The 16,002-nt window shown below is 38.3% G+C and overlaps 1 protein-coding gene across 1 annotated transcript in view; it reads right to left on the minus strand.

Moving 5' to 3' along the window:
- DCHS2 (dachsous cadherin-related 2) overlaps positions 1 to 16,002 on the minus strand; it is a 122,324-nt gene that overhangs the window by 24,771 nt on the left and 81,551 nt on the right. The window contains exons 14-15 of the mRNA XM_087866409.1: positions 10,170 to 10,283; positions 431 to 642 (exon numbers count right to left, since the gene is read on the minus strand). Coding sequence (XP_087722535.1) covers positions 431 to 642; positions 10,170 to 10,283 — 326 coding nt within the window. The remainder of the gene's footprint in view (positions 1 to 430; positions 643 to 10,169; positions 10,284 to 16,002) is intronic.

Below are 16,002 nucleotides of genomic sequence, written 5' to 3' on the forward strand. Positions count from 1 at the left end.
GTGAAGTCTTACGCTTTTCCTCCAGGAAAAGTCTGTATCTCCTCTTTTCTCTCATGACATTAAATGGGCACTTCCATTTAACATGACTTACATGCATTTAAATTTTATGTTTACTTTCTGACTTCCCCTCTTAGCTGTATACATGATAAGCTGAGCTGACTTCTGTGCCCCTACGGATTCGCTGCTAGTGTTGGACACCAGAGTCCCTAGTCCCGAGAGGAAGCAGGGGGGCACTAACAGCACCGGATGAAGAGAGGAAGAAGAGTGAGCTCAGAAACTCCAGACGTCCTTCGAACTAAGGTTTCAACCAGTTCATTAAACATTGTACATGCCCTAGAAACATTTAATTTATGTCCTAGAAAAAGGCTTTAGACTGATGATAATTCCCACACACTCACACATACACATACACAAAACCCATTTCTGTTACCTGTATGATGGGAGCATTGTGGAACTGGCCTTCAGACACTGACACGTGGTAAACGCTTTGCTCAAAGCATGGTAAGTTATCATTCACATCTTGTATCAGGACTGCTACTTTGCTGTAGGCTCTGTGCCCCCTGCTTTCCGCTAAAATGATGAGTTGTACTTCATGTCTGACTTCAAAATCGAGAAACTTGGGTTCTTTCACAGTGAGTTCTCCTATTTTGATTCCGAGGGAGAAAAGAATAAAAGAAAATGGTGTGGTACTCATTATTTAAAAAGCAAATCATCTTTCACTCCTATGCTCTCAAGCTCGTCTGTCCCTCAAAGTCTCCCGCTGGCTGGCTGCCCTTCCCTCTTCACTGGGGTCGTTGGGAAAAAAGTTGAGAATGTGGGGGTATTTGCAAGGTTCCAACATGTAGGAGGGAAAGAAACTATGAAATAGCTGAAATGTGGAAGCTGTCTCTGAAATCACCCTTCTCTCTCCATATTTAGTCCATCCCTATGTCTGCAAAGTCTACCTTTCAAACATCTCTTGAATCCGCCCTCCATCGTCACTGCTGCTATCCTCCTCCGAGCCACCAGCATTTCCCACCTTCTCCCCTGCATGAAGGGCCCCATGGCATCACTCATCTGGTCTCCCTACTAATCCAGTTCCCATTCTGAACTAAATCATAAAAATGGACACTGTCATTGTCCTACAGAAACCTCTTCCATGGCTTTCCATGATGATTATGACGAAGTTCAGCATTTTTAACCTCCATAGGATGGACGTGCTTGGGCCTCTCCTGCCTCGGGAGTCTCATTCCTGCCCTTCCCCACATTGCTCTCTCTGCTGTGCTCAGAACACTCATAAATGTTCTGTTCCTCAAAGGCTCATTTTAGAGTCACCATGCATGCTTTTCCATCTGCCTGGCATGGTCTCTACCTCTGTGCTTCCTCAGGGATCTTTCCAGACCAACCAGCCCCATACCGTCACTGTGGTCAGCCTGTAACAGACTCTCACAGAGCACCCGCGTGTACTGTGCTCACCTATTTCAGACTGGTTCTTCCTCTTGGTTTAGAAGCTTACAAGGTGTGGATGGGTGCCTATCTCTTACACCAACGGTCATGTTCCCAGTGCCTAGCTCAGGGTCTAGCCTACAGAAGGCATCCATTAATACATGTTATACCCTCATTTACAAAGTAGTAACAGATTAGGGAAACTGACTTTTGGGGTTTATGCCTTGTACGAGTTTTCTCCCCCAAATTAAGAAAATTCCTCCTGATTTAATTTCCTTCTCTACTTTCTGTTCTGTTTTTGTTCTCCCTTTTACTGTCAAATTTCTTACTGAATTTATTATTATTATCTTATTATTTACTTTGCTTCACTGTCAGAAATTCCATCGAATAGAGATTCACTGAAGGAACACTGATTGGGAGGCTGAGACACCTGAAACCATGTAAAATCCTAGCCCTGGCTACTTAGTTTAGGGAAATTACCTGGCTCTACCACCACTACATTTGTGACCCAGGGGAAGTTATCAGGTTCTACAGAGCTGAGCCTCCTCTTCTGTAAAATGGGGATATTAGTAATGACTTTGTCGAGTTGCAGGAGAAGGACTCTAATGCATATTTCGAATGTTCCTGTGTAGGAACCTGATACAGATTCCAGTGCCCCATTCATGATCCTCTTCCCTTTCATCATCAGGTATAGATTGAAGAGCTACAAAAGCTCTGAATTTAGAAAGAAAACATTTAATTGCCATGGACTAATCAAAGCTTGATCTTCAGGCGAAGAACCTGTACTGCTTCCAGAAATAAGGCCTGGAAGCCACAGTTCTTACTGTTCTATCTGAACCAGTTTCCTTAGACAACCATCTTGGTCCAAGAAAATGTCAGGCTCTTGCATACTTACCTGGAAGTTAACAGGAATCATGCCCTGCTCTAGTGTTCTAACTTCGGTACTGAGTGTTTTCAGATTTTTATAGCTTCTCTTCTGTTATTAAGAGCAACTAAATATATTTTCTATGAGGAACTCACTATACCACAAAATGTAAAATTTCCATAAACTCACTTTCATTTATTGTCATCAGTTATCAATTCAGAAAACCAGATTACTTCGACGGGCCACAGTCTGATGTGACCGACACCCCTGGCAGAAAATTTAGGATAGATCTGACCATTGGTAGCTGGAAAACTCATTAAGATGCATTTTGATGAACTAGTAATGAAACAAACTGGTCTTCAGAAACCTCTGTGAAACAAAGGCTAAGCCGGCACCCCCAAAGGGCAGAGAAGCCCCAGGCCGAGGTAGTTCCAAGCTCTCATCCAGCACTCCGTCTCCACCGAGCAGAGCACTCCCCTTGCTATCATGTTCTGTTACTCTTAGCCAAAGAAAAATAACATAGAAACGCAACACTAAATTGCCAGTGTCACTTGGTAGAAAGTGTGCCAATTATAGCACAGATCAAAGTGGATTTTTTAATAAAAGGCTTGTGTTTAGGCTTTGATAATTGGAATTTTGCACTTGGAATGGCTCTGCAGTTCTAATGCTTTCCTTGCTTGGCTTTTATTTTTGGCATAATAACTGGCATATGCTGAGAAAGTTGTGTAAGTAGGAAAGACAATAACCCATCTCTGAGATGACTCAAGGCTGGCACACCTACCAGACCCACATTTGCCTGGGATGCTATACGCATATTTTTCTCAGAGATATCAAGGATTTATCATCACCGGTGAGATGCAAGAACTACTGAGCTCTCAGTCTGGGCAGAAGTCCACGTTTTCCTTCCAGTACAAGCCTCACGGGTATCGACTTCATGTTCATTCTTACGCATTAGCGCGCAAGTTCTAGAATAGCTTGAGAATGAAACTGCAGTACTATTTTCTTTCTCATATATGTACACATGTAGCTTTTGCCCACGTTATAAAACACACAGCAAAATGAGATGCAGATTCTTCAAATGCTAACTGCTCGACAGCACAATCAGGTAATGTCAATCCATTACAAACTGTGCACGTGCATATGAATGTACCCGAAGCAGAATGTGATAAATATTTATGTTACCCAACAGCTCTGAAACCGTCTCCTGCTAAAACAACATACCTCACACATGGCAAGTTTGATCATTTTTGTTTTATGTCAACCTACCAAATCATGGACGAATACTACCATTTATTTACATAGACGATGTGAGTAAAACTCCAACACTCCTGCTGGTGTAGAGTGAGTAGTAGATGTTTTTAGGCTGATGTGACAAGCAGTTTGAACACAAACATAAACCTTTGGTTTGTGACTATGGGACAGAGCAAAGACTGGCACAAATGGACAGAATATAAGGTTCTCATCAAAGATCTTTCTTATCAGAACTTTTAAGTCAGTAACTAATAAAATGGCCTTCTCACATTTTTACCCTTAAGAAGAGTAACCATAACCTTAGAGATCTTTACTGATTTGTCACACACACCAGCTTTCTGTTTTAACTGTTATATGGCTTAAAATACATATATTCATAAAACCTATGTTAGGTAACTTTACACATAAGCTTGAAGGTTATGTGCCAAAGGTGATGTGAAAGATGAGTTTAATATCATAATTAAAGGTTTTTAAAAAGGTTTCTTGACAGCAGTATGGAAAACCTCATAACAAAAACAACTAAAATGCTTTCTAACTTGTGTGTGTGTTGAAATGCATGATTGAGTTGGTATACTAGTAAGGAATCTTGAGAGGACAAAAAAGAACTGAAAACAGTAATCCAGGAAGGTAAGCAAACACTAAAAGCCCATTTTTGTTCCAAAGGTCTCTAACACAACCTTCTTCCTTGCAATTCATCTCTGATAGCTGCACCGAGTATGAGAAACAAGGGAAGAAAACTGAACCCACAAAAGATGCAGAATCTAATAGGAAAACCAGCATGAAGCTATAAATCCAAAGGCTACATATGTTCCAAGTGAGTGATCAATATTCAAAAAACAAAAACAAGTTCAAAATGGATGCACAGAAACCGGCTTTTCTTGACCTTGGTGTTGGTTGGAAGGGAGAAAAAGTCTCTGCTGTGGATTCATTGATGTAAGCCTGAATTTATGGTAGCCATACTATCACATCTATGTGTTTTTAAAATCCTCAATAATTATTTAAGCTAGTCTTTGCTTGATGATGTACCCAGGTGATCTGCAGAAGGAAAAATAAATCCTCTCTAAAGGGCACGAGTTCAATCCAGTCTTCAAAGAACCCTCAGAGAAAAAGTTGTAAGGACAATGAGCAGCTCATAGTTAACAAGCATGAAAATCACAGAGAAACAAGGCACCATGAATGAGAGCTGGCAAATCTAGAGAAAGCTGAATAAATCTTCAAAGACTTAAAATGCTGGGTTATTGGACACAGGCTGTGTAATTATTACATATGTTTAAATATATAAAAAAGAAGTTTAGAAACATGAGCAAGGAAGAAGAGATTACTTTTTTACAAGCAACTAGTTATGGAATAAATAAATCACCACGGGGTTAAAAGGTACAACATAGGGAATATAGTCAATGAAGCTATAATAACATTGTATGGTGACAGATGGTAGCTAGACTCGTGGAGAGAGCAGCATAACATACAGAGCTGCCAAACCACTATGTTGTATCTGAAATTAATATAGCATTGTAAGTCAACTATACTTCAATTTTCTTAAAAAAGATGATTTTTTTACAAGACCAGGAATTGCTGACAAAGAACCCAAGGGAACTTCTGGAAATAAAAAATATAGTTCCCTAGATTGAAGGAAAAGTGAAGGAGATGAAAAATGTGCAAAAGCGAGGTAGGAGAGAGTGCCTGGCTCAATACTTGTCTCACCAGACTTCTAAAAAGACCTTGAGATCAACAGCTGACTTCTTAATGCGACAATAGGAAACCAGAAAGCACTGGGATAATATCTTCAATGTGACGAGAGAAAATAACTGTGAACTTAGAATTCTAAGACCGGCAAACATATTTTTAAAAAATAAGAATTAAATAAAGACATTTGCAGACAACCAAAACCTGAACGAGTTTACTACGATAGACCCTCACTACAAGATGTACTTCAGGGAGAAGGAAAATGACACCAGAGGCAAGTCCGAGATGTAAGAAAGAACAGTTAGCAAAGAAGCACAGAAATCTATTTTAAAATATTAATAATGTCTGGGGGCACCTGGGTGGCACAGCGGTTAAGCGCCTGCCTTCAGCTCAGGGCGTGATCCTGGCGTTATGGGATCAAGCCCCACATCAGGCTCCTCCGCTATGAGCCTGCTTCTTCCTCTCCCATTCCCCCTGCTTGTGTTCCCTCTCTCACTGGCTGTCTCTATCTCTGTCAAATAAATAAAATCTTTAAAAAAAAATTAATAATGTCTGATTTGAAAAAACTATAATTGTGGCCCACAGGAGCTTATAAGCTGAAAAAGGGATATTTGGTGATAAGACTTCTAAGTCTCTTATATTATTCAGAAGAAGGATATTGATTAATGTTAGACTTCAATTATATATGTTAAAATAACCAGGCTAACCACTAAAAGAAAATAAATAGCTATATAATTCCAACAAACACAGGGGAAAATGGCCATCTTCAGGTAATGATCGTATATGCTGAATGCTCAGAAAAATATTATAATCAATAGGAGTTTACAGGTTTGCTAGATACAAAATCAAAATATGAAAGCCATTTTCAAGTATACCTAATAGCACTGTCAGAAAAAAACATTTTTTTCACTTACCTTAGCAAGAAAAAGTATAAAGGATTTAGACCAAATCTAACAAAAACCCTGTAAGCCTGCTACAAAAAATTAAAAATTTATTAAAATATATTTAAGGAAACAATTGGTGTGATTTTCTATATCATCCTGAATTAGAAGACAATACTATAAAGATATAGGTTTTTCCCAAACTGATGTTTAGAATTAATACAATTCCAACAAAAAATCCTAGTAACCTAAATGTCTGTTGATGGATGAATGGACAAAGAAAGTGTAGCATATACACACAACGGCATATTATTCAGTCTCAACAAAGAGAATGCCGCCATATGTGACAACATGGACAAACCCCGAGAACACTATGTTGAGTGGAATAAGCCAGTCACAGAAAGATAAACATGGCATGATTCCACTTATATGATGTATCTAAAATAACCAAACTCCTAGAGGCAGGGCGTAGAATGGCGGCTGCCAGGTGCGATAGGGGAGGGGCGATGGCAATGGGGAGGTGCTGTTCCGTGCGTATGAAGTTTCACTTATGCAAAATGCATAAGTTCTAGAAACCTGCTGGACAGCACTGTGCCTAGAGTTAGCAATACTGTATTGTACACACTTACAATTTTGCTAAAAGAGTAGATCTCATGTTAAATGTTTTTACCACGGTTAAAAAGGAAAGAAGAGTATTGGCAAATGATTATTAGTTACAGTGCACCGCTCTACGGGCTTTGTGAGGAGGATACTTTGGCCTGATGATTTAGTGCCTTAAATTCTAGATCGAGGCTATGCAATTGTTCTGGACATTTTCTTTGTTAATTCGAGTGAGGTTTCACCTGAAAGCAAATGTGCATGTCACGATTACCTGGGTTTCATGCATGAAAAGTGTGGGCAGCTCTTACGTCACCCAAAGACTTATGAACAAATCTCCTTTCCTTGGGAAAAAAATCCCAATAGGCTTGTGTGTGTGTGTGTGTGTGTGTGTGTGTGTGTGTGTGTGTGTGTAAGTATGTATGTACATATGTTTGTGTGTGTCTGTGTGCATGTGTGTGTACACATGTGTGAAAACTTGGCAAGTGGATATAATGATTCATATTAGAGCAAAGGGTCAATAACAGCTAATATAAAGAACATGAGAATGGGGCTGCTTCCTTGGTATGAAGATTGATTATAACGTCTATGTGATTAAGGGAGAGTGGTACTGGTGTGTGGATAGACAAAGAGATGAATGCAGAGGAGTCAAGGATCCTGTAAAGAGTTATGGAAACAACGTATGACAGAGGGGGTATTTCAGGTCACATAGCAAGGTCACTGCTACTGAAATTACTGGTAATCCTTAAAAAAGAAAAAAAAAGAAGGAAAAGGAAAGTTATCCCTACACTCTTGTAAAACAGGAAAATAAATTCTAGATGCACAATAGATGTAAATATGAAACACAGGAAAACTTAAAAATTTTAAAAGAGAATGTAACGATATTTTCTTGATCTCAGGATCGGGAAGAGACTCTTCACTTACAAAATGGGAAAATCATAAAGTAAAACGACTGGTTAATTCTAACTCATCAAAATGAAAATGTACCAGTGAGAGAGGGCAAGACGAGTCACAAACTGTAAAAAATATTTGCAACCAAAAACAATCAAAGGAGACATGCTAACGAAAATATATGAACAATCCTTAACACTTCAGAAAGAGAAACACAAACAACCAGTAGAAAAATAGGCAACGTGTATCAATGCGCATTTCACGTGGAAGAAAACAAGAATGGTCAATCCACTATGCAAAAAATGCTCACATTCATTAGCAATAAAGACATGCAAATTACAACTGCAGTGAGATACCATTTCACACCCACCAGACTGGCAATAGAAAACAGGGCGTAAACAACCGCGATAGCTCTCATTCAGGGCTGGTGGAATGTGAAGTGGGACAAACCACTTCATAAAACAATTTTGCACCATCTGTAATGCTGAACATACGCAGCCTCTGATGTATACGCCCAGCCTAGGCTCTGGGGCCGGGAGAACTCCTCACATATGCACCAGAAGACACGCATGGGGTTGCTCCTCCCAGCACTTGTTATTATACCCCCAGATGGGAAAACCTCCCTGACCATCAACGGTGGGATGGATAAATAAGTTATGACATCGACTTAAAACAGAAGGCCATAAAGAACTGAAAATGAAAGAGACCCATCTGCACGCATTAACATGAAAGATTCTAATTCTGAATAAAAACATTGAATCCCATTAAAATACAGACACTATGAATCCATTTATATAAAATGCAAAAATAAACCAAATTGAACAGTTTTATTGTATAGAAATGCATTTGCTGTAAGTCACAAGGGAACGATTATTCCTGAAGTAGGGACATTAGTCAGCCTGCAGCAGTGGACAGAAAGGAAGCGATGGGAAAAGGGCTCAGAGGGAGCGTTGATGATAGTGGCTGTGTTCTGGTTTATAACCTCGGCGGCAGGGACACACCTTCTTTGCTGTTCCTCTTTAATGTGTGCATAACAACTTATGCACTACAAAGCACAGCCAAAATGTCGAGCAAAAGAATTAAGTCATGGACGAGAGGCCATTAGCATGATTCTATCATGATGTTTAAATCAAGGTAAAATGACATAACACATGATTTAGAGAGTCAGACACAGTTGGAAAATTATCAAGAAGGAAAGGCAGTGATCAATGCCAAAGTCAGACGCCTGGTTATGGATTGCCCTGGGTCAAAAAAGAGAGACGTGAGAGGGGCGAGACACACGGGGACTTCCTGAGGTTCTAGTAGTGTCTCATCTCTGGAGATGGATAGCAAGTACATGTCCATTAAACAGCTTTCTATGTTTTAGCATATCATCTTGCAGCTGTTTCACAATAAACTTGTGAAATAAATTTCAACATAAATAAATACTTAATTGAAAAGTGAAGAGTTTTCTGTGGACGTCCCCTTTGGACTAACCCTAGGCATTTTTTACCTGAATTTTAATGAGAGACTCCAGAAAAAATAAGGCCAAACCTGGGCCGTGTTAAGGTGAGGTGGCAGGAGGATGTGGGGAGCCTGGGAAATCGTACAAGCTCTGCTACGCTCCTTCTTTCTCAATGTTCTAATCTCAGCTCCTTTCCCAGGACCTTCACACACTTGGACTTCTAGAAGCTTAAGGCTGGATGATGTTCACAAATCGCTCTCTTGTCAACAGGCTTCCCCCATCATCCTTTAACCAAATGGTGGGGTGAAGAGGTAAAGACCTGGCAGGCTACCTCAGAAAGGCTGCTGACCAAAGATGGTGCAGACCAAAGAGTGGCAACGGTACCTGGGATGAGAAGGCCTTTGCTTAAGAAACTACTCCCTCTCCATTCTTCCCATGTGCCTGTAGTACAGATTACATAAGGCAGTTATGGTCATACAGAAATTATTAAAAACAGTCTTCTTGAGGTTTGACAATGCAGCAGCAGATCTGTATCTACTACATAGTTGTTACTCAAAGAGTATGTTTCAAATAATCAATTGGTATTCATTTAAAACACAATAATGGTCTTATTAAAGTTAAATTCAATACATGCTGTATTTGGAAGTAATTTCTTTACCACCACATAGAAACCTTTCCAGCTGTCCTTTTTTGTTGCATTGTTGACATTCAGTGGCGAATTAGAAGAATCTCGTGATGAAAATGCCCTACGGCTAGACATGTGTGGTTATTTTCAATTCAAACTCAATATTGATGGTCTCCCTACTCTACCTCCCATTTTCCCAAGGAGATGAGTAAATTATAAGTAGAAACCAATTTATCTTCAAAAATTCAAGGGGTAGGCTAGGTACTGCCTAATTTGGAAATCTGAAGAACAGGATTCGTAGTGAGTACATGTAAACAGACAAGTAGTCTTGATTTCCCACAATTTCTCATCAGCTACTATAAAAAATGGTTTCTTATTTACCTTTTAAATTATTTACCTCTAATTTTTCTATCTTTCAAATTTTGAGTTTCCTTTGCAGAAGGATTTCTTACTAGTAACATTAAATGGAGCAGAAAATAAAGCTATGACAGGAGAGAGAAGGATCACCTGAGTTGGAGCACAGGGAAAAAGCCCCATCTTCATTTCCACTAAAAATGGAATATTTAATGCTGTCTTGTATTGGGTCGGGAGCAACAGCTTCTACAGTCACAATAGAAGTACCTGTAAAAATTAAGTAAAAAAAAAGAAAGAACTTTAGGAAAAGAAAATTTCAGGGAAAAACAAGAGCAAACACTGGGTATTTCTTGTTTGCTTACTACATTTTCATTTGTTCATTCATTCAATGATTCGTTATTGAGTGTCTTCAATAAGCCAGATCCCATGCTAGGTGCTGGAGACAGAGTGACAAGTTAGGAAAGATCTCTATCTTTATGCTGATTATTAACTAAAGGAAGGAGATAGACAATAAACCATTAAACAAATACATAATCAAAGTAGATTTCAGATGTGCTAGGTTCCCTGGAATAAAAAAAACCCAATGTAACGTGATAGAAAACACTTTTTTATGGGGGTGGGGGGCAGACATATAACATTTCAAGATATAGGGAACAAACTGATTACCAGCATGAAAGAAGAATTAGCAAGCACTGATAGAGGCAATGAGACAATTGGTGTGATTAGAACTGGGATTTCACTGGAAGGTTCTCAAGAGTCCAGTCCGGCCTCAAGTTAGCTTTTTGTTGTCTTCACGTGTAATATCTCATGCCCTTTGCTGTTCACCTCTGTTTTACTTCCTATCCTGGTTGCCCATTTGTCCACCACCTTTAACTGCCTGTCCTTTTAAATTATATTTTTATTTAATCAACTTTATTAAGGTAACATTTACATACAATAACACACACATATTTTAAGTATAATAGCTACATGTATACACATATATACATACATATGTATACAGTTATATATGTATATAGTTTTAACAACTATATACACCTGCGTAACCACCATCAGAATCCAGATGTAGAATATTTCCATCACTCCAAAAAATTCCCCCTTGACCTTTTGCAGTCAGTTTTCTCTTACTTCTGGTCCCAGGCAATCACTGATTTACTTTCTTTCACTTTGTTTTGCCTCTAAAATTTTATGCACATAAAAATTATATAGTATCTCTCTTCTTTTGATCAGCATTTTTTTTTTTTTTAGGAATCAAACATGTTATTCTGAGTATTAAGAGTTCATTCCATTTTTATTGTAGAGTGTAATCTACTGAATGGACATACCACAATGTGTTGATCCATTTTTCCATATATAGACATTTGGATGGTTTTCAGTTTTATTATGAATAAAGCTGCTATGAACATCCATGTAATAGTGTTTGTGTGGACACATGTTTTCATTCTTCATGGGTAAACACCTACAGTGAGTGCATGTTTAACTTTATAAAAAACTGACAAACTATTTTCCAAAGTGGTGCTATACCATTTTACATTCCTGCTAGCAACATACGAGAATGCTAGTTGTTCCATATCACTGGTATTGCCAGTCTTTTTAATTTTAGTCATTCTAGTGGTTGTGTGCTAGTTATCTCACTGTGGTTTTAATTTCAATTTCCCTGATATCTGATGATGTTGTGAATCTTTTCATGTGCTTATTGGTCATTTTCACCCTTTTTTAAGATTCGTCTTTGTTTTTTGGCTTTTGTTCTCTATTTACCCACCACTTCTGAGAAACTTTTTCATAGTTCTTTATTGGTTCTAGTCCTCTTTTTTTGGCCTGTAACATACAGCATCGTCTTTGGATGCCCACTCGGGCAGTGACCCCTGCCTCTCCTCTCACTTCCATGCTGCCTGGCAGGATGTCACCTATTGGCGAAGGTATGCATGTTGTACTGACTGGGAGATGGGAAAAGGGCGGGCTCTGCAAGATGCTCTCGGCCTGCTAAGTGTGCAGCAAGGGGGGGCCTGATTTAGGATGGTGTCATCAAGGCACAAGAGGAAAAGTCAAAGGAAACATTTGATAAAAACACAAGTGTTGACGTGCTGTCAGAGATGAGAACAGAGCAGGGATCATTAACTCCGAAGTTTTGGGGTAAAAGTAAGAAGTGTGGACAAACGAAGGAGCCAGGTGGGTGGAGGAAGCCAGAGACTGTCTGATGTGCCTAAAACACTCAGCTTCAACTCATCACAGCCAGTAGGGAAGAGAAAGCAGGCTTTAGGATGCTTGAAATTCTGGTCTTTTTAAAAAGAGAAGCTCAAAAATTCATATTTATTTTCCCGTGAAATCTCCCAATTCATAAGTGTCAGAAAATAATTTAATTTGGGGGAGAACCATAAGCCATCATATGGGTTGAACAAAACACAGCTGTCGTCTAACTACAGGTCTGAGTCTGCTCATGCCATCCCTGATAGAGAAGACGAATCTCTCCTTTTTGTTATGAGCCCTTCTAGCATTTAGATTATGGTACTGATTTGTCATCCATGGACTTGTACTGAACAAAGCTGTAGACTGATCTTATCTTTCCACTAAATTGGACTAAGTTCATTGAGAGCACAAGAGGTTTTCTATATATTTCTGCAACTCCAGATTAGATTTGCTTCTAAAATTTCATATACTTGATAAATCACAGAGTGGCTGCCTTCTTCTGCTTAGCATGCTCTTTTGAGAATCAATCATATTGTTCTTTATATCAAAAGTTTATTCCTTTGTGCATGGTAGGTGCTCAATAAGTGTGGGAAGAGAGGAGGTAATAGAGGAGACAGAGGAAGTATGGGATGAAGATGCTCACTGAAGTATTCTAGCCTGAGAGTCTCAAAGAATGCCATTATTTAAAAAATAATTATTTAAAAGCAATTATTTAAAAAAAAATCAGAGGCACCTGGGTGATGCAGTTGGTTAAGCCTCGAACTCTTGGTTTCTGCTCAGGTCTGATCTCAGGGTGGTGAGATTGAGCCTCACCTCGGGATCCATGCTCAGCTTGGGGTCTGCTTGAATTATTCTCTCCCTCTTCCTCTGTCCCTCCCCACTGTGCTCTCTCTTTCTCTCTCTCACTGAAATAAATAAATAAATCTTTAAAAAAATAAATTAACTAAATAAAAAAATCACTCACTGCTATAATACACTTTCTGATAGTGGGATTTGCAGTAGTTAAAAAAAAATGACACTTATTCAAGACTTCTGCTGGGCTTCCACATTGATTCCTACTGTGCAGGCCCCAAGAAACAAGCTCAAAAGCCATCTTGCTACAGGTTACAGTAAAAAAAAAATCCCTAAGCCAGCCAAAATCAATACATACATTTTTTTTTTCCTGGATACTTAAAAGGGTTCCACTAAAAAGAAGAGAAGAAAGAAAATGCCATGGAACACATAATATTTTCCCCAGGAGCCTTCTCAACACAACATTCAAAGACAAATGCAATGATCACTGGACATATTAAAGGAAACAAGTATGTGGTATTGTTCTCAAAACTGGAAAGTCATTGAGAAAAGGCATAAAATAGACTCATTATGGAGAAAGAACAGGAAAACCACAACTAGATATATTACTCTCTTTAAAAATGTTATGTTTAATACAAACTGTAACAAGGTTTTAAAATCATTTATCGAGGCTTCCAAAAGGTGGTTCTTTTCAAGCCAGTTATGAAGTCATTTAGTGACAATGTAAAGGGTTTTAATTAATCATCGTGGAATCGAGTGGCTGCACATGTTGAGAATCTCTCAAATTGCATTATAGTCTGAGGCTTATTTTTTACATTTTTAGGAGACATACTGCTAATATAAAAATGCCTTCCATTTTCAGTAGGACTATGCCTTAACAGTAATGCAGTATGTTTTATCTTTAGCACTCAATCACAATTCTGTGCTTCCTGATACAATTTAGTTTTTAAACACAGGAAATTTTATTTCCACTGGCTTGTCATATGCTCTTAAGAATGGCAGTAAGAAGAGAAACAGCTATGCAGGCAAGACGTACGGTCTTGCTGACGGCCTTTTCTCCACGGCTTAGGATGCTTTAATTATACGCCTGATTACAAAACAAAACATGGAGATCCTTTGCAAGCAAGAAAACAAAGACAAGCACAGAATTGTAAATAAGAATCACATATGTACTCCCTCATAAAGGAACAATCATCTTTTTATTGCAAATAAAATGTTCATAATATCAAATGAAATTGTAGCACACAAAGAATTTCATTCAAAATATTTCAAACTAGATGCTAAAGTCTGCAAAGAGCTGCAAATATTTGTATATGTTCTTCCTCAGATGAAGTTTAAATTGGAGACTGCTCCCAAAAAAGAGGAAATAACTAAAGGACCATGAATCCTTCTAGGTCTTGGCTTATCTGTGCATATTTTACTTAATTTACTTAATTTATTTTTTGAAGATTTTATTTTTTAAGTAATCTCTGCACCCAACAAGGGCCTCGAACTCACAACCCTGAGATCAAGAGTTGCACACTCCACCAAATGAGTCAGCCAGACACCCCAGCTTACTGTGCACATTTTATTTGTTTGTTTGTTTCTTTATTTATTTATTTGAAAGAGAGAGAGAGAGAGAAAGCATGCTTGCTGGGGGAGGAGCAGAGGGAGAGGGACAGAGAGAATTTCAAACCGACTTCCCACTGAGCATGGAGCCTGTCATGGGGCTTGACCTCACAACCCTGAGATTATGATCTGAGCTAAAATCAAGAGGCAGACACTCTGTCGACTGAGCCACCCAGGCACCCAATGCACATTTTAGATAAAAATCTGTCTCTGGGCATCTAAAGAAGATTTACAATTATTGTCCATTTCACAGCAAGGTAGAAATGACAAAATGAAAACCAACACTGTATCTTTAATTCCCATGAGGCAAGTGAAACATACAGAAAAATTTACATTTTCAGCTTTTATGAATTTCACTTTCAGTCTAACATTGCATCAAAAAGTATAATACATTCAATGTTCTTGTTTTCTTCTTCTTTACAAAAATACAGTTAAAAAACTAAAACCATCTACAGCAGCAGTGAACTATTTAAAAGCAGGATTATGGAACAATTAATGTTATGTGACTAGAAAAATCAATATTCATGGAAGTATTTAGGTATAATAATAAAAAAGACATTTTATTCAGAGCTGTTCATGAGTAAATATTTCTAGAGTTTTATTTTTGTCATTTCTAAGCAACGCAAGTATTTTCTTATTGATGTCCGACTTGAGATTTTTTTTAAACATTTGGATGATTTTGAATTGTCCATCAGCTTAATCATCCAGCCACTGGAATGCTGAACATATTTCAGTCATTTAAAAAAGTCAGGAGTGAGGTCAGCAAGATGGCTGAATAAAGCCTGAAACCTCATCCCCTGTAGAGACACTGAATGAACAACAACAGTATATGATCCAAAAACCTTTTATGAAAACTCCAGGCCAGAATGGAGTGGTATGATATATTCAAAGGGCTGAAAGAAAAAAAAACTGCCACCAAGAATATTATATCCAGCAAAACTGCCTTTTAGAGATGAGAGAGAAATAAAGATCTTCTCAGATAAACAAAAGCTGAGGGAGTTCACCACCACTAACCCTGCCTGACAAGAAATGCTAAATGCTTCCAGTTGAGATGGAAGGACACTAGACAGCAATGTGAAAGCATATGAAAATATGATGCTCTCTGGTAAAGGTAAATATATAGACAAACACCAAATCTCATAACACTGTAGTGGTGATGCATTAATCACTTAATCTCGGTATAAAATTTAAGAGATAAAAACATAAAAAATAATGAAAACAAAACTATGTGAATGGATAAAAATATAAAAAGATGTAATTTATGAAATCAATAACATAAAGTGGGAAGGAGAAGTAAAGGAACCGATTTTTGGATGTGACGGAAGTTGTTACTAGCTTAAAACAGACGGTTAAAACTATAAGATGTGTTACATACTCCCCACAGTAACCACAAAGAAAG

This window comes from Ursus americanus, chromosome 13 (genome assembly GCF_024610735.1).
Source record: "Ursus americanus isolate L20-20 chromosome 13, mUrsAme1.1.p, whole genome shotgun sequence".
NCBI classification, from domain to species: Eukaryota; Metazoa; Chordata; class Mammalia; order Carnivora; family Ursidae; genus Ursus; species Ursus americanus.